This window comes from Trichosurus vulpecula, chromosome 2 (genome assembly GCF_011100635.1).
Source record: "Trichosurus vulpecula isolate mTriVul1 chromosome 2, mTriVul1.pri, whole genome shotgun sequence".
NCBI lineage: Eukaryota > Metazoa > Chordata > Mammalia > Diprotodontia > Phalangeridae > Trichosurus > Trichosurus vulpecula.
In genome coordinates, this window is record NC_050574.1 from 431,355,753 (window position 1) to 431,374,457 (window position 18,705).

The following is an 18,705-nucleotide window of genomic DNA, read 5'->3' on the forward strand; positions in this document are numbered from 1 at the left end:
CCATAAACAATATTGTATTAATAGCCCACAGGTGGTATTTAGCACGTGTGTGCCATGGGGGTTTTGGAGAGAACACGTCTGTTCCAAGGAGGCTTGAAGAGCTTTCATCCTGAGCAGCACACATATGCCGAGGGAGGGATGGAGAGCCCACGTGCCTAGTTATCAGCCCAAGGGCAAGAACAGGCCTCTAGCCTGTATCTATATCCCAGAATGGACTTTCTCAGAGCTGGCCCTCTACAGGAAAGTTCTTATGTTTATAGTATTTTTCATGTTAGTGTGATGCAGGCTCCATCTGCACCTTCTCCTTTGGTTATATCTTGAAGAGTCTCCATATAATTCAATCCATTGTATTTGTTAAGCACTGACTATTAAGCACACCGGGGCTCAGGGAACAATGATAGGTACCATGCACCGTGTTAGGCACTAGAGATAAAGGCATAATTCAATATGATCAACTTCTAGGAAATATTTCAATCCACTTGATTTGATAAAATATGGCATAGCGTTGGTCTTGAGATTTGAGAGTGACATAATTTTTTTTGCATAATCACCTACAATTATCAACACAGATATTCACAATTTGCATAAACAAACCCCATTTGATTTTTAATATTTTATTCCTGGACAGTTTTGCATAATTTTATTTGAGTTCCTTGATGAACCTACCAAAGTTATTTTCTGACCGTAGTTTTGCATAATCTGCATAATACAACAGCTTTGGGAAAGGAATGTGGCTAAACAGTCTAGGTATGGAAACCATGTGTTCAGAAACACACATCAGCAAATTCTTGTAGAAACAGCAAATGTCAAGGCAAATCTTGTGGGTGAATTTCTTTTTTAGTGTAAAAAAATGGCTTGGGCTCACTACTCCGGAGTCAGGCTGCTGCACATTAGGATTCTAGGGGTTCCCACTGAGGAACTGCAGTGTCTTTCTCTAATGCATCAGCTTGAGCCTCCTCAATATTTTTCCTCCCACTGTTAGTCAGTAGTAACTAGTGCCCCACTTCCACTTCACTGAACACCAATTATCTTTTACAAAGAAACATTTGCTTTGGAAATATTGAGAACAAAAGTAAAAACATTTCTTCCCAAGAGCATGGGGGCATACTCCTCCTGTACCACCTCTTTCTATTGGGAGAGGGGTCTCAGAGTTAGCACAATTTCTATATAACATTGATTGGTCCCATCAAGTACATATCCAGATGAAGAATAACTGAGATTAATCTTTGTCTCAGCTGTTGCTGTATGGGGTCCTAAAGTTCATTCCTCAATCCTCAATGCCACTGATGGTGGGCTGCCTGCAAGAACAAGTAAGGATTCACCTTCCCAACTCCTCAGACTCTCAGACTCCTGGGTTTCTGTAGGCTTATCCCCCTGACCTAGCAGCTAGGTTGGCATACCATTAACAGCCTGATAATGAAATTTCATCAAGTGATTTCATCAGATATTAAACTTTGCCACATCTGATCTCATGTAGCACTGTACCTGGAGTCAGAAAGAGCTGAGTTCAAATTTAGACTCAGACACTTAGAAGCTGTATGGCCTTGGGTTAGTTACTCTGTCTGCCTCAGTTTCCTCAACTGTAAAATAAAGATAACAATAACACCTATCTCCCAGGATTGTTGTGAGGCAAATGAGATATATTTGTAAAGGCAAAACAATACCTGGCATTTTGGTGCTTAATAAATGCTTGTTACCTTCCTTCCTGACCTTTTGGAAGCACACAAGATTAGAGCCTCCTAACTAATCTCCTTCACTTAAAAGTACAAAATCTGAGAAGAAGAATTGAATTCTATTTTGACAGGGGCACATATCAAACTTTGGAGGGAGAGGGACGAAGCACTATCTCTCATCAAACTCAATCGACCATTGGACCACAGAGCCCAATCAGGAGCAGAGATCCCCAAAGAGAGAGCCAGATGAATAATGTAACTAAAGCTTTTTGAAGGCACCTCCAGTTCCAATTATGGAACTGCCGCCAAAGTGAGGACTGTCCACCACTTTGTAGTTTGGAACCAGTTGTAGAATGTCTCCACATGCTCCAAGGTCTCTTCATTGCACTTTTGTTCCATTCCATCACACCTTCCAGAATCAGGGTCCCTAGCCTCTTTCACATGGGGAGTAGCCCTCTGCTCATGTGCAATCTCCTATTACACTAGGAAGAGAGTGCCTGTGTCATTGGATGTAGAGTCCCTGTTACTCCCTGAGAATTTTGTTAGTCGTGAGAACTAACCCCAAAATCTGAAATAGTTTTAGAAAGAAATTTATTAGGTCATTTGGCAAAGGAGAGAGATGGAAGCTCCCTCCAAAGTCATTGTGAGGTTACATTATACAGAGTTCAGACAAAGGCATAAAGACATTTGTCTGATTGGCTAAGAAGTGCAGTTGGAGATGTGTATCAACAAGTAAGTATCGGCATTCAAATCTAGGAAAGCCAAAACATGAGCTTGGAGTAGAACTTAATATGAGAACTGAGAAGACTCAAATCAAGCACTGTGTGCGATCTAAGCAATCCTTACAGCCATTCAGCTTCCCTGGAACATCTCTGAGGTCAGTTTGACCTCCACAGTAAGCTTTTGGGTTAGAGACAGTGTCTAACCACATAAAGCTAGGTTCCAAAAATAATAATAAAGTATAAATAAAATATTCCCCCTATAACTTTTTGATCCCTGCAGTCAGAGGAACTTGTAGGTTCTTCTGCTCTCCAGATTTACTGTCCCCACATCTCCTTAAATCCTTTGCGGAAGCTGCTTGTATCCTGAATCTTACCTTATTATACTCCAAGGACCTTCTTTCTTCACTTCCACCAGGAATTCAAAATCTGGCTGAGCTCCAGTTTGCATATCTGTTGTTTTGTTTTCCATCACCACCACATAGAGTACATATAATCAGAGATTCGTAGATGAAAGGGACCTTTGTGGTCATCTAAGTCTATTGCCTTCATTTTGCAGTTGAGGAAATTGAGGCCCAAAAAAGGGAAGCAATTTATTCATGTCTCCACAAGTACTAAGTGGCAGAGGTAGGATTTGAACCCAGGTCCTCTAACTCCAAACCCTTTCTACTGTCCTTCCTATAAAGTTGGAGAGTAGAAGATCCACCAGCAAGCATTTATTAAGCGCCTACCATGTTCTAGGTACTGTCCAAGGTAGATATTTTACAGAGAAAAAAAAAATTAAACAATCCTTAATGTCAGGGAACTAAACTTCTAATTTGAGCAGATAAAAGGACAGCCTTAGAAAAGATGGGGATGACCCAACATCCAGGTTTTGGGGAGTGGTATTGAATGGAATGGGGCTATCTTTCTTAACAAGGCTTCTTTGAATGCTTACTGCTTCTGGTTGATTGAAAATCTCTCTGGAAGGCTCTGTGGCCTTTTTCTCCTTTCCCCTGCCCTTCCTCCACAGTCCCTTCTTCCACTGTAGAGGGAGGAGAAATTCAATTCTAATTGCTGTTTCTCCACTCTGCCTCAAATACCCACTTTATATGATTATAGATCAAGGAAAAACCTACCATGGAAGGACACTGTGAGAGTAAGTGCTCCAGGATTCATGCCAGGTGGAAGGAAGTTATGTCTCTAGCAATTACCATAAATTGAGTCCCACCTCCAGATTGTATGAAGCAAGGGCCAAAGTTACACTGTTAAATCTTCAGTTCTTCATTTGTTTAATAAAAAACCCACTGACAATTTCCAGAAATATTATGCTGTTAATCAAGACTGGACGTAGAGTGTATGTTGTGGGGTGGGATTTGCAGTCAAAAGACCTGAATTCAAATTAAAACTCTTCTATTTATTTCCTACATGACTTGGGTAAGTAATTGAAACTTTCTGGGTCTCTGTTCCTCTTGACTTAAAGGAAACTAATTAAGCTAGATTACTTCCAATGTCTCCTCCAGCTCTGAATCCTAGGATTTTATGACCTAAGTGTGTGCTGGAGCCAGCTCAAATGGGGAAAGTTGATTGTTAAATTTTAATTATGAACATTTACACACACCCCTCAGAAATCAGTAAATACTACATATTAGGGCTTGATTTGTTTGGTTGTCTAGAAAAGTGACTGAAAACATGTTAATAATGCAGATTAAATTTAAAAGTATGCCCTGCCTAAATTTTTTTGAGAGAGTTGTTAAGCATTTACTAGCACACCCCTGTTATGATCCTGCAAAGAGAGTAATTGTTTTCCCCTGCCCATAATAATTTCTTCTCTCTTTCCAAGTTGTCTAAAATTCCACCATTAGCAATTTCCCATAAAAATCTTAAATCCTCATTAGCTCACTTTGTTTTGGTCTTAGATTTCTCAAACTAAAAGCAAGAGACACACCTAGAAAGGAGTAGAGGCAGCTTAAAGAGTTCAGGGATGTTGGGTAGTATTAGTGATAATAATAATAAAAATAATAAAATATGGCAGTGCTGTGTTCTCTTGTTCTCTGACTGCAAGATGTGTTGCTCTTAAACAGTTGCTGTGTTGGTTTTTTTTTTTTACGTTGTTAAAATCTCAAAAGTCTATGTACTCAAAAGTGAAATGAACAGTACGTTGAATTTCACCAAATCTGTGCCATTACCTTCTCTTGGAAGAAGATTCATTATTTTTCATAAAACGGAAGTTACTAAACCTACAGAACTTCTGGGATTAAGAAGATAGGAGAGAGAACCGTAAAGTGTCCAGAAGTATCTTAAAAGTACCCCCAAAAAGTAACTAGGTTTCTTATTGAGCATTCTCTTCACCTTTAGCAAATGGTGCACGCCTAGAGTCAACATTTCAGTATTAAGAAATTTCAAGCTGGGGAGACCACGCGCGCCCCTAGCATCTCCAGGCTGGGACAAGTGGAAGGTGAGGAGCCAGAGGCGGAGCGGGATGTGTGGCTGAGGTTTAGCAATAGGTTAAGCCAGATAACCTCTTCCCCCTTTGTTCAGCTGGACTTTGCCTAAAGAGAGAAAAGGTGGTGAGAGTGAGTGGCTGCACAGTCGCGGCAGTGGCAGCAGCAGCAGCAGCGTTAAGTAGCGCAGCAGCGGCTTTAAGGAGCAGGAGCAGCAAGAGCTGCAGCAGCAGCAGCAGCAGCAGCAGCAGCAGCAGGCGGCAATCCCTAGAGGAAAGGAGGCAGCTTCTAGCAGACTGCACTGATATCAGGGAAAGGAAGCCTCCTCCTGGGTCGCTGCTCTCCCACTACAACGTCCAGAGCATCAGTGGCAGCCCTATCGGTCACCACTCCGTTGACCCACTTTGCCAGCCTCTGCTTGCCATTTTGTGATCCCCCTCCTCTTCTCACCTCTCTCGCTCCTTCCCTTCTTCCCCTGCTGCATTCATCTAGTTTCTCGGGAGAGCAGGGGTGTCGGTGCTGTGCGAGGTTACCTCCTCCATAAGCCTCCGGAATTTGCCCACTTCACGCCCCAGCCCGCTCCGGGTTTTTATTTTGGGGAGTGGGGTAGGTTTGGAAGAGGTGAAGAGCAGGGAGAGAGAGAGAGAGAGAGAGAGAGAGAGAGAGAGAGAGAGAGAGAGAGAGAGACAGAGAGAGATCAAGGGGAGGTGGGACATGGAGAGCAAACGCTGCTTCGCCAACCGCTTCGATGACTACCAGGGCAGTTTGCTAGCTGGCCAGTGCAAGGAGGCGGTAGCGCCCTTGGTCACCGCCACCATCGATCGCATTCTGAAGGAGCTGCCTCAGCTTGGGAGCAGCGGGGAGTCTAAGGGGGCTGCGGCCAGGGAGAGCTGCTGCCAAGGGGGTCTGTACAGCGGCGTGGCCGGGGTGGCCTACATGCTGTACCACGTCTCCCAGTGCCCTCTTTTCGCCCCGTCCCGGGAGAGGTATCTCCGTGTGGCCAAGCGGCTCATCGACGCCTGCACTCGAGCGGAGGAGTGGGGGGAGCCGGACGCGGATACTCGCGCTGCCTTCTTGCTTGGGGGAGCCGGTGTCTACGCGGTGGCAGCTTTAGTTTACCACGCCCTGGGCCGGCCTGACTATGTGCAACCACTGGGCAAGTTCCGGGAGCTGTGTGCCATCTGCGCCCCGGTCTCGTTCCTGGAGTGCGGCTCCGACGAGCTGTTCGTGGGCCGCGCGGGCTACCTGTGCGCCGCCCTGGTGCTCAAGCAGAAACTCTCTCTGGAGGTAAGGATCCCCCTTCTCTCTCCCTGTGCGCCTCCCCCAACTTCCTCTGCTTAGCGCTCAATCTCTATTCCTCTTTCCCCATCTTTTCCCCTTCCCTTCTTCTGTCTCCTCCAGTATCTGTCACAGCAGTGGCCTCTGCCACTCTATCATCCTCAGTCTTTACCTGTGTCTCATCTCATTGTCTCTGCCTCTGTCTCCGTTCAGCCTCTCTTTCCTTTATTCCTTCTCCAGTTAGCTTTCCCCCCTACCCCACCCCGGTCTGGGATTCTTTACCATCGGACTTTGTTAATATTTTATTCCTGGCTATGTTATTTTTTTTAATTAAAAATTTTTGTTTAGTCTTAGGCTCTTTTCCCAACTACATTTAGTGACTGGTAGCTATATGTCGATTTTCCATTTCAAGTAAACATAGAGTTAGAACTGGAAGGGACTATCATTAAGACAAACAAGAAAACTAAGATTCTGAGAAATTGAAATGACTTACCCAAGGTCACATAGGTAGATAGCAGAGCTGAGGACTCAGGGGATGAATTTCCTTTTTACTGAATCTGATACTCTTTCCACACTTAGCACATTGTTGTGGGATTTTCCCATCAAATATGAAAGGGATTTCCCTTCCTATGAAACCTCGCTCAAAACCCTATAGATATGCTTCACTTTGAAATACTGAAAAATTAACGACTTTTTTTTGTCTGAATTTGCTAGCTATTGTTTATATGCAGTCATGTGAGAGTAAGGTGCTTCTTCCGACTCCTTGGAAAGAAACCAAAGACAAGAATAACTGCCTTGCCGTAGGTTTGCTATTTATTTACCATTCGGGCTACTTTCCAATTCATTTAATGCCTTCAAAAATACTACCGTGAAGAATGGAATGTGGCTTTATTAAGTATATAAATCTTGCACAAAGAACATTCAGCAAACACTATTGAGGGCCTACTATGTGTCAGGTACTCAGCATAGAAACTGGACCTCTGATTTCATTGATATAGGGATCTCTTCCTGGAGGAAACTCCTACCAATGCAGGTCGGTACTTTGTTTGCAACTTGTCCTAAACAGCTGAGAAGTTAATTGACTTGTCCAAGATCACACAACTAGTATGTTTCAGAGGAGGAACTTGAACCCAGATCTTCCTGATTCCAAAGTTAGTCCTCTCTCTACTAGGATAAATTCTCTCTTAGTTGATGACCAAAAGTTTTTTTTTTTTAAAAAGCCTAAACAGTCTCTGCCCTCAGGAGATTACATTCTATTGGACAAAAGGCAATCATGATTCTGTATGGAAATTACTACACTTTTCCTCCTTCAAAAATTTGTGACTTAACCTTCCTTAACATCACAGATTTTCTTTGTGGGTCATGGGATTCTGATAAACAACTTTCCAGTGCCTTTTTTGAATTGGACTGAATTTAGCTACTCCAGGTGTGTTTGTTTTTTTCCTTTCCCTCTTCTAGTTTCACTTCTAAAAAAAAGCAATTATGGGTGGGGTGCAGGGTTAAAAAAATATCTTGACTCCTATGAAGTGGAATGTAGCCTCAAAAGGATCATAGTAACTAGTAACAGAATTGTCTGGGGGTCATCACATTTAAAGTTTACTAGGGTCAGAGACAGGTCTATTGAGGACATAACACTTGAATTTTTGTTGGTTTATTTGGGTGTAATGAGGTGTTTGAAGATAAGGTAAAAGTATATATAGAGTCTATTTTAAAAGCTGTAACTGACTTAAGCTAAATCCCACAGATTCACACTCTATATTTTCTGGATTTTCAGAAGGTGACAAATCAATTAAAGTGAGATAGGAAGCTTGTTCACAGTAAGAGAAAGGCTATGTCTCTGTGATAAAGGCTTCTAGTGCAATAGTCACTGACATAGGACTTTCTCAAGGGCTATTTAAATAACATTTAATTAGTAGAGCCACAAGTGTATTTGTGTATTTTTACATCACATTTCCTACTGCTTCCTATATGCTGCAAACATTTTTGGAACATTTTCAAATTGCATTTTTAATAGTATCCTTCAGTCCCACCCCCATCCCCAGGTTATGGTGGTTGGATTGTTCTTTTCCCCCATTCCTTTTTACCCTTTCATTGTCATTGCCCAAAGTGCCCCCTACACCAGAAGTATATGGCAGAGTGTGAGGAGACAGACCAAGCCATAGGCAGGAAATTTTGCTTAGAACAGTTATAGCCTCTGGGCCACAATTTGGAGGAGGTCTCTTATCTACACAGACATTTATTGACACATCTTTTCTACCCTCCTGCTAGACCATACCTATCTTTTTATATTCCAGTTTGCAAGTTCTTTCCCTTTGTCTCTAGTTCCTAGAAGAAAGAACTACCACTATAAGTAAATAATAGCTATGAATTTAAGCATTCCTGTCATTTCCAATGTCAGCCACAGATATTCAGAGTAGAATAGCTAGAGGATGAGGTGGGATAAGGGTGGCAGAAATAAGAAAGAGAAGTGATTCATGAAAGAGGACAAAGATTGCCATTTCCTTAGAAACTGAGCATTGTGGAGAAAGGAGGGAAACTAGAGATGATCTAGCTCTAGCATAATCACCTATTCCGTAGGTTTTTTATCTACCATGGGAAATTTTGCACCAAGTCCTGTGGATTTTTCTTTTTTCGAAATTTCTCATATTCATCCTTTTAATAGCCATTGCTACTGTCACCAGCCTGACCCAAGCTGTCTTATCTCCTGTCCAGATTATTGCAATTATCTTTTATTTGGCTTCTCTCCTCGATTATACTTTCTACCAGCTCCAATCCACTCTGTATAAGATAATGAAGTAATTTTAAAATACTCTTCCTCTGCTCAAAAAATAAAATGGTTCCTCCTTCCCCCAATTTGTGTTATACAATATTCTGCACAGTTCTCAGCACTGAATTAGCTTCACATATAGTAAGGACTCATCATGTTTGATTTATTGGTATTTATTGTTTTGATTGGTTTAAAATGATTTATTCACCTATTTATTTCATGAGATGACTCAGTTTACTTGCTTAGCTGGAAATCTTGCTTCAGTGCCTCATCATTGCATTGGAGGTGACTCAGGTGACTTCAAGAACACTTTCTTGGAGTCAGTGCCAGCAGAGAACAGGCTGTGCCAGGTTCTGTCAAGCTGGAAATACTTCAGGTCCAGTCCTGATGACAAACAATACCTGCTGTCTGGGGACCACTCTAGCTAAGTGTGGAGAGCCTCATCACCAGAAGGTTGGCCACTGAGTGGTGATATTTTTTGGGGTATAGGAGCCCATGAAACTATAGTAAGGCATGGAGGGATTGCCATCAGTCTATGGTCATACCAACAAAGTGATTGATCTGTTGAAGTGCTGAAAGGGCAGTGGTGCAGGGGAAGGTATATGGATTTGGAACCAGAGAACCTGAATTCTAGGATTGGATCTGCTGATTACTCCCTGTGGACACTCAAGCCAGTCGCTTAGATATTCTGAGCCTCAGTTTCCTGATCTATAACATGAAGACATTAAACTAATTCAGAGGTGTCAGACACAGCGATGGTTTGGGCTTCCTGCAGCCCATCACTCCTGAGTATGGCCAGAGTCAGATTAAAATGCAAATGGAAAATATTTAACAAAATTAGTAGAAATATAATAAGACATAGATAATGGTGCATTTTAAAACTAATCCCAAATGTGGCCAGCAATATCCTTCTGTATGCTGTAGTGCCCCCTGTTTCTAGTTGAGTTTGATACCACTGGACTAGATGACACCTGAGGGCCTTTCCTTAGCTCGAAATCTGTGAATATTAATGTCTTTGTGCTTCTGGTTGTGGTTTTTTTTTAGCATATTGTGAACTTGTGTCTAGTTGATGAAAAGAAAAGAAAAACCAGTAAAAATAAGTGTTTCATCCAGCCATTCATATGAACTTCTCAAAATTAACTGCCCAGACACAAACAAAGCAAGCCACTTGTGACTGAATTTTATAGTTGGGGTGCTTGGACTGAAAGAGAATAAAATATAGAAATAGCTCTCCCAGTTATATTTCGCTGTTATACTATACTAATGACTTGGGTACTTCGCATTAAAATACTGGCTAGTATTCATGGCCAGTGAACACACTAACTCAGCTAGCCAAATCACATGCACACAAAGGCACAATCATTAAGCAAGTGGAATTTCTCTTTAGCAGTGGTCTCTACACCCCCCTCCTTTTTTTTGGGTGCTTCCTGCTCTTATCTCTTCTATCTCCCATGAGGAAGATGACCATTTTCTGCTGGTGGGTGAGAACTGCAAAAGTTATTGCTTTGGGTCTTCAGTATTAAAATATTGTAAATTGGGATCCTGAGAAAGGGCCACTTCCCTGTGAGATGGGAGCCATCAGCCTGGAAAGCAGGGAAATGAGTGGAACTTGGAATGGTGTAAAATGAACCCAGCCAATGTTTTAAGTTCTTTGAATGGGCTGAGAGGAGTTAATTGTCACTGGGCAACTGGAAATTAGTAAGAGGTATAGGAAGTGGTTCCAGGGCTTTAGGTCAGCACTAGAACAAGCTTGGGAAGTTCTGAACCACCCTAAAGGGTTTGTGTCTGGACTTAACCCAGACCCTGATTCCTCGATGGCAGGGGACCTGATAGCAGCGAAATATAGGACCCTATGTGTTCTCAGCTATTCCAAGATAGTCCTCATGAGCCAGAACACGCTAATTGACATGGTATGGGATATTATAAATATTTCATGCCATGTGGATTTATACAGAAGCAAATTTGACTGATTCTACAAGTATTTTGTCTGGTTATTTATTTAAGTTTAGAAATACTCTATGATTTTTATTATTTGTGGGGTTTTTTGAAAATGGTTTCTTTTATAGTGGCCAGGAAAGAAGCTCTTTATTCCCTCATTAATGAAAGGAAAAGATTCCTTCTTTTATAAAGCCATAATCCCTATCCAAATAAGAAAGTTGGAAACTTTCAGCTATTGGATATAGATCAGTGTCATAGGAACAAAATAGTTCAATTCAGGCCAACCCTTAAATTGGTTTCTTAAAAACTCAGGAGAAGATACTGTATTTACTTCAAAATCAGACAGAAGAAAAAACTTCAACAGTTTAATAGCTATTGAAACTCCTTTGATGTTTTAAAATTCATCTAACTGAATTTTACTTTTGTGATATAGAGGAGTGTTGGCCAAAACTTGAAATGCATCAAATGAATCACTTCTGAATGAAGGTAGTCTGGGTAATATGTGTTCTTGATGGTTTTTTTCCTATCATTTCTCAACAGGCCAAATCAGATAATCTTAGTCATAGTTTCTTCATACCACCTCTTTCATTAAGATATTGCTGATGTGTATTTGCTAAAAAAATTTAACTTTCCTTTGTATTATAATTGTTACATGAAATGAACTATTTCATAATTTTTTGTTGACCAATTGAAGAGATTTGAAATATAGAGAGTTTCTGAAAGAATTAATATGGGCATATTGAATTTTTTCCCTGCAAACAGCTTTATATCCTAATGACTTGTCTATACACTCATTGAAGTTGTTTTGCAATACTGTGAGTAGTAAGTGAACTTTAAAGTAAAAATGACAGATCTTATTCATTTCTCATTAACTTGGTTAATTTAATTGATGCTGCTTAATTTAACAAATCATGCTTACTGTTCAACTGATTCCAAAGTAATAGCCAATCAATTTATTCCATGTGGCAGAAATATATTTGAGAAATCTCCAATCCAATTTTATAAATTGGCATAAGCATAGGAACTCACAACTTGTCAAGACAATTAATACTCTCTGTCATTCAATTTTTTAAACTAGGAATCTGACTGCATCTATTAATTGGATTCAATTAATGTGTTGATATTGTGCCTTATTTGTCCCATAAAGGACAATGTTATTCTCATACATTATTTATGCTCATCATAATACCATTTATTATTCCCCAATTATTTCTCTTTCCCTATGGGGTTTGTTACTAGGGCAACTCATGAAGCTTACAGACTATTTGACCTTGTTGTTTCTTGATAAGCATTATCTTGTTACTGATTTCATCCATATATAGGTTTAGATTTGTCATGCTAGACAAAGGGCTGTATTTTAAAAGATCTGATCTCATTTTATGTAATAGATTTAACCCTCTATGGCACACTTGTATGGCTCTGACATGTTGAGGTGTGACTTTGCTTTCGATCATGTTTTCCCAGATTGGAATGGAAAGTTGTAGGCGTTACTAAGAAGACGCCATACAAATGAATGGTAACAAAACACGCCATAGCTGTAGCACTTTTTTCAGAGTAATAGTAGTGGGCTTTGAACAGAATGGATCCCACGTGCTCTAGTAGAGTGAAATGCAGTGTCCATGGCAACCATGCCATCATCAACCTCAAGGCAAGCACTGTGGGGACTCGTTGAATTCCCACTCACAAAATGGCTTTGCTGGAAATCTTCTGAGCCTGCTTTCTTCCAATACTTCTTAGCTAATAACTGGTATAGAGGTAGAAGGCTAATCTTAATGCCCCAAGCAAAGATCTTGTCTGTCCTAGCATTTCAAACAGTCAGTATGCTTTTTCTTATTAAAATACCTTCGCCTTCTTGTGTGCGTGGCAAAAGAATTACATGCGTAATAGAAATGACAAACTTGTCAATATATCTGACCATGGTTCTGATTCTAGACATATAAGAATTGACTGTTATATAGCACTTTTTGGTTACAAAGCAGTACAAAGATAACGTGTGTACGTTACCAGCTCTAATCCTCATAACAGTTCTGTGATGTGGGTAACCCAAGTATTATTGTCTTATCCCCATTTCACAGGTGAGAAGGAAATAGAGATTAAGGGAGGTTAAGTAATTTGCCTGGGCAGCTAGATGGCAAAGTGGATAGAGGACTGGGCTCTGAATCAGGAAGACTCATCTTCATGAATTCAAATCCGGCCTCAGATACTTACTAGCTGTGTGACTCTGGGCAAATTGCTTAATCCTATTTGCCCAAATTCCTCATCTATAAGTGAGCTGGAGAAGGAAATGGCAAACCACTCCAGTATCTTTGCCAAGAAAACCCCAAATGGGGTCACAGAGACAGACTTGCCTAAAGGACAACAACAAAAGCCATATGCCAAGTACATTCTTCTAAACTGAACCAGGATTTAAACCCAGGTTACTGCTTTTCTATACCACCATGCCTGTCTGTGGAAAACTGCCTTTGGTAAAAGAACAAACCCCCACCTTGCCGTTTTTTCTTCTTTAATTTCTTTCCATCCAAAGAAAACCTTCAGCCACATTGCCCATTATTCATGGACTGGTATTCAGACCTGTGTTCCTAATAAAAACAGCGGTACTTGGAGATTGGCATTCATCGGTGCTTAAGGAGCTGAGCTCTTCTTACTTTACAGGTAGATAAACTGATCTGCCCAGGGAGATTATGTGTCAAAGCAGATGAAGAAACTAGGCATCATCCCTGACTTAATCCTTTTGAATTATACCTTTCACTCTCCATGGATCAGACTTATTTTCCTTTTTAAAGAGGCAGGCACGCTGCAGAATTCTCTTAGGTATTGAGTTTCTTGTGACTTGGTTTTTGACAACTTTAGAGTAACTCACCTGACTGCCTTGACTATTAAGGTTGTGTTAGAAGATCCTCATCTCGTCCCTGCCCATCCCTTCTTCCCATCACTCCACAGGTTCTGATGGACTAATTTAAGAGATAGTCAATCATCACTTGGGATCTCTGCATTTCAGTGAAATGAACATCACATTTGGAGCCATTAGAGGACCTGGGTTCAAATTCCAAGTCTGAGACTATTTAATCTCAGTAACCTTGGACAAATTAATTAAACTCTTTGAGCCTTATTTTCCTCATACATAAAATGAGGGGGTTGGGCTAAATGATTTCTGAATTCCCTTATATCTCTAAACCCATGATCCCCTGTACTACAGAAAGGGCAGGGATTATGTAGGTACAGCAAAACTGTATTAATTTGGATGCTGGTGGTTCAGAATTTGTGAGAATGAAAGCTTACTACTTGCTGGTTTCTACTGAATAACAGGTTCAAAGTGATTTTCCTCTGAAGGAAGATATGTTGCATTTTGTTAATAATCAAAGGAAATATGGGCTAATTTCAATAGTTGGTTCAAGCCAAGGAGACTCCTTCAAAAGATCATTAACTTCTGGGTCCTTCAATTAATTTTTATAGGTTAAAAATGTTTGGTTTTTGTATATTCCTATGCATATAGCTCTTGTATGAAGAATAATTTTTATTAATTTATTTTACTTATTAATAAAGAGATTAGTCAGTATAAGACCATATAGACATGCACGTTTATTTGGGTGTCTATACTATGTGCATATAAATCTAATGTATGCTGTACTTAAAGGAAATAAATTACCATGTTTAAGATACCCTATAATTCAGGCTTTTTTCCTAGATCATGTTTTATTACTCCTTCTCCCCATTATTTACAATTAGTGACTTTTCGTGAACTGTAAGTCAGATGGCCCTCTGTTGTAGAATAACCCATTTAGTATCCTGATGAAATAAAACTCCTCACATGAGTTTTATTGTTGTTTGTTAAGCTTTGTTTTATCCCACTGCCACAGACCGCACCCTGAAGTCTCCTAATCATCTCTAAATATGTACTTTGAGTCAGAAGGATTGGGTGGGAGAGTATGGATAGTTCAACATAAAACTTACCCCCCCTACTGGAAAAATAAATCCAAATACATGCGCCACCAATTCAAGGGCTTTACGTTTCCAAATGAAGAACAACGCATTATTACCAAGTGCTATTGTAAGGAATTATAAAGGAAAGACCAGATTTCTAGAGATCACTGTAAAAGAAATGGAGTGTTTCTGTTATGTAAGGAAAGATGGTTTTGGTATTCAGCTCACCAATTATTTGAGTATTTAGTGATACATGGTTTAAAAAGCTCTGTTGCTAAACTGACACCTCTCCACTTGTGCCCTCCCCCCAATGTATATATCTATGACTTCTCCCTGTAGGGCAGCTGGATGGTGCAAGTGGATAGAGCTCAGAGTTTGGAGTCAGGAAGACTAAGTTCAAATCTGGCTCCAATAATTACTAACTATGTGACCCTGGGCAAATCTGTTTACCTGAGTTTCCCCATCTGTAAAATGAAAATAAAAATAACCCCTATCTCCCAAGATTGTTATGGGGATCAATTAAGATAATATTTATAAAACACTTAGTGTAATGCCTGGCACATAGGAGACACCATTTAAATGTTAGTCATTCTTTTCCCACAGTATTTCTATTTCATGTTCTGGGCTGGGCCTGACTCAGGCTAGCTACATGGTAGTTTAGGCTCAATGTTGGAATAAAATGGGATACTAATAGGTCATTTGATTTTTTTTAAAGGAAATTTACTTAGCCATAGCAGCAGAAGGATTCTCAATAAGGGTAGGCATTAAGAACCCTATTGAGTTGATTCTGCTCACCCAAGCTCCTGTCATGATCTACCAGCCAAGCATCTAAGCTCCCTTTGGGGCCTTGTTCTGCTTTGGACTCACGAAATGTGACATCGACAGTCTGAGCCTTTAATCTTACCCCGAGCCAACCACGTCTAGAAGAATATCTTAATACCTTTTAAGGAAAAATAAACCTAACCTCAGTGGAAGAAGGGATTAAGATATTGCTCCTATAACATTCTAGTTGCCCCTCTCCTACCCACACATTTAATTAATTTGATTAGGTTTTGTATAGTCTTCTAAGAAAGCATTTATGCAACACATGAATTATTAATTCCATCGATAATATTATTTATGGACTTTAGCTACAGAAAGGCAACGTGATATAGTGGGCTAGAGAGTAACAATCACAGTCCTTTGACTTATACTGACTGCGTGACATCTGGTAAATCACTTAGTGCAACACTATTGCTTGCAGAACAGTTGCCGAACTGCATTGATAAAGGGCATTTTCTCACTGTGAGTTCCGTACACTAATGAAATCACAGGCCTGGCCTTCTCCACCCCCAAAGATTTTGGAAAATAAGTGTCTCACCTACTAATCACCATCGAAATGCTGGGGATGGTGTTTTCTCTATTAAAGCAGCTACAAGCGATATACAGCTGGGTCTCAATGAATATGAACACTGAATCCCCTAAAGTCATCACAGTATTTGAATTTGTGCTACATATTTCCATTGGACTGGAACCAATCATCATATTTTATATAATTATAATTTTGAATGGTCTAAATTCAAATGTATGTGACCACTTTAGGGGATTCCTTATCTGCAATAATTGGGACCTAGCTGTATTTATATCAGTATAGCCATCTGTTATGTAGGCTTTCATTAGTATGAAACATTTGAATCAGTGACATTTTGTTAGTAGTGATAGTTAAACAGAAATGGGTCTTCCTTTTGTTTTAGTTAAGTAGCTAGGCAGGCCTCATTTACTGAAATCTAGAGCGTCAACTTCAATTCAGCGTCAACTTATCATTTTAGTTTCCACCCCAAAAATAACATTCTAGCAAGTAACATCTGCAAAACTGTGGGATCAGATTAAAATCTAATTGGAAAATATTTAATAAAATAAAAAAATACAGTGCAACACAGATGATGTTAATTCATGGTTTTTTAAGTCATTATGCAGCCTGGACCCCTTCTAGCTGAGTTTGACACCAAAACTCTACAGTGATTAAATTTGGACAAGACTTAGTATTTTCACTTAAAGAGCTTGCATGCATCAGTTTGTAACAATCTACTACATCTCTGTATTTTTTTTAAATCAATATCATCTAATCGTATTCATATGCCAGACACAATTCCAGGTATTTGACCAATGCAATTCATGCTTTCTTGAAGTTTATATTATCAAATTTCCATGTAGATAAGCTCCTACCATATTCAAATGATACTGGAGCACAGATTTGGAACAGGAAGGGACCTTGGAGGGATATTTATTCCAACTTCCTCCCTTTATAGAGGAGGATACTGACAGTCAGAGAGGTTAAGATCATTGCCCAAGGATATAGCTATTAAGTGACAGCCATATGTGACTATTAAAGAGGATTCTGCCCAGTTAGAAGTTAAGAATAAAAATCTAAATACATTTGGTGTGCAGAAAGGTTAGCTTGTTTGTCATTCAATCGGTATTAACTGGTCCTTCTACACATTCATAGTGTATTGGCACCTGATACATGTAACAATGAATGAGAGCCTCTAAAATCTTGCCCTGTGAATCACTGAAAAATTAAATATTGCTCACAATAGTTTAGTATCAACTGTATTTTATTGTATTTTAGTTCTCTGAAAGATAGTCATCTATGTTTTGTATATGATGTCTATTAACCAGAATATTTGATTAACCAGAAAATTGTATTTTCCAACTCTGTCAGAAAAGAGAACTTAGTGCATCACATATGTAAATCTGTCTTGTACAGGACTTGAGGTGTTGGAGCTCATGAGGGATGGAGAAGCAAAGAGGAATGCCACTAGGTTGAGTAAGAAGAGTAAGAAGTAGGCAAACTGTTTATGAGAAGACCTAGATTCTAGGCCTGACTTGGTCATGTACTAATTGGGTGACATAAGGCAAATCACTTAACTTTTCTGAGTCTCAGTTTCTTCATCTGTAAAATGGAGACATGTGCTACCTATCTCATGGATTTGTGAGAATCTGATGAGATGATATATATGAAAGCACCGTAAAGTGTTATGTAAATCTAAATGATATGGATTATTCTAGAGCGGTAGGATTACGCACTTCTTTTATTCCCCTTCTCTTTTCTCTTTCTCTATTCTGACTCATCCAGGTTACTGCTGAGGATTGGGAGTGGTAGTAATTGCCACTGGGGGCAGCAGTGAGTCATCAATGAAAGTGGCGGGGTTAGACAGTCAGGATAGCTGCACCAAGGTAGCTGCTAAAGTCGTCCCTTTTCCTGCTGACTTGGAACACATGGATCACAACTTGGGACATGAATTAATCCATGCTGGCCCAAAGGGACCACTGTGAGAATCCAATCACTGCGATTTAGTCACCTACAAGGCATCTCACTGCAGACATTTAGCACGATGTGGCTGTGTTTTTATTGTGACCTAAATCCTCAACGCGGGTGGGCTCTGGACTCTAGTGCAGTCAGTACCTTGTACAGATTTAGGCTGAGTCTCATGTATATCTGAAGGACCTCTTCCAGGCTTGAGTCACTTTGGAAAATTTAGAGCACCTCTCAGGAAGTGGGTAAGTTCTAGACACCCAGCAGTCTAGGAAGTTGTTCCGTAATCTGGACAGAATCTTCCCTAACACCCCTGGTCTTCCTACTTCGTCAGGTATGCCACATATGTACATACAAGATGATTTGAAATATCAAGGCATAGGAGGTCAAGAAGCAAGATTAGAGAGGAGATAGTTCATAATGCTACATTTAAATAAGTATAAAAAATTCATTGGGGAAACTTGCCTGGAATGCAACTTCTCACATCCATCTCTTGGAATCCTTGGTTTCCTTCAAGACTGAAATCAACTTGTAACTTCTATAAGAAGTTGTTAGTGCCTTCCCTTCTCAGGTTAGCTTGCATTATTTTGTGTGCATCTTGTATGTACATATATGTATATGTATGTGTAGATATGCATATATATCTCTGTGTATATACATATACACACATACACTCATCTCTCTCATTAGA

The 18,705-nt window shown here is 40.0% G+C and overlaps 1 protein-coding gene across 1 annotated transcript in view; it reads left to right on the forward strand.

The window, feature by feature from the left end:
• The first annotated feature begins 5,529 nt into the window (after positions 1-5,529).
• LANCL3 (LanC like 3) overlaps positions 5,530-18,705 on the forward strand; it is a 104,043-nt gene continuing 90,867 nt past the window's right edge. Inside the window, exon 1 of the mRNA XM_036742619.1 lies at positions 5,530-6,102. Coding sequence (XP_036598514.1) covers positions 5,530-6,102 — 573 coding nt within the window. The remainder of the gene's footprint in view (positions 6,103-18,705) is intronic.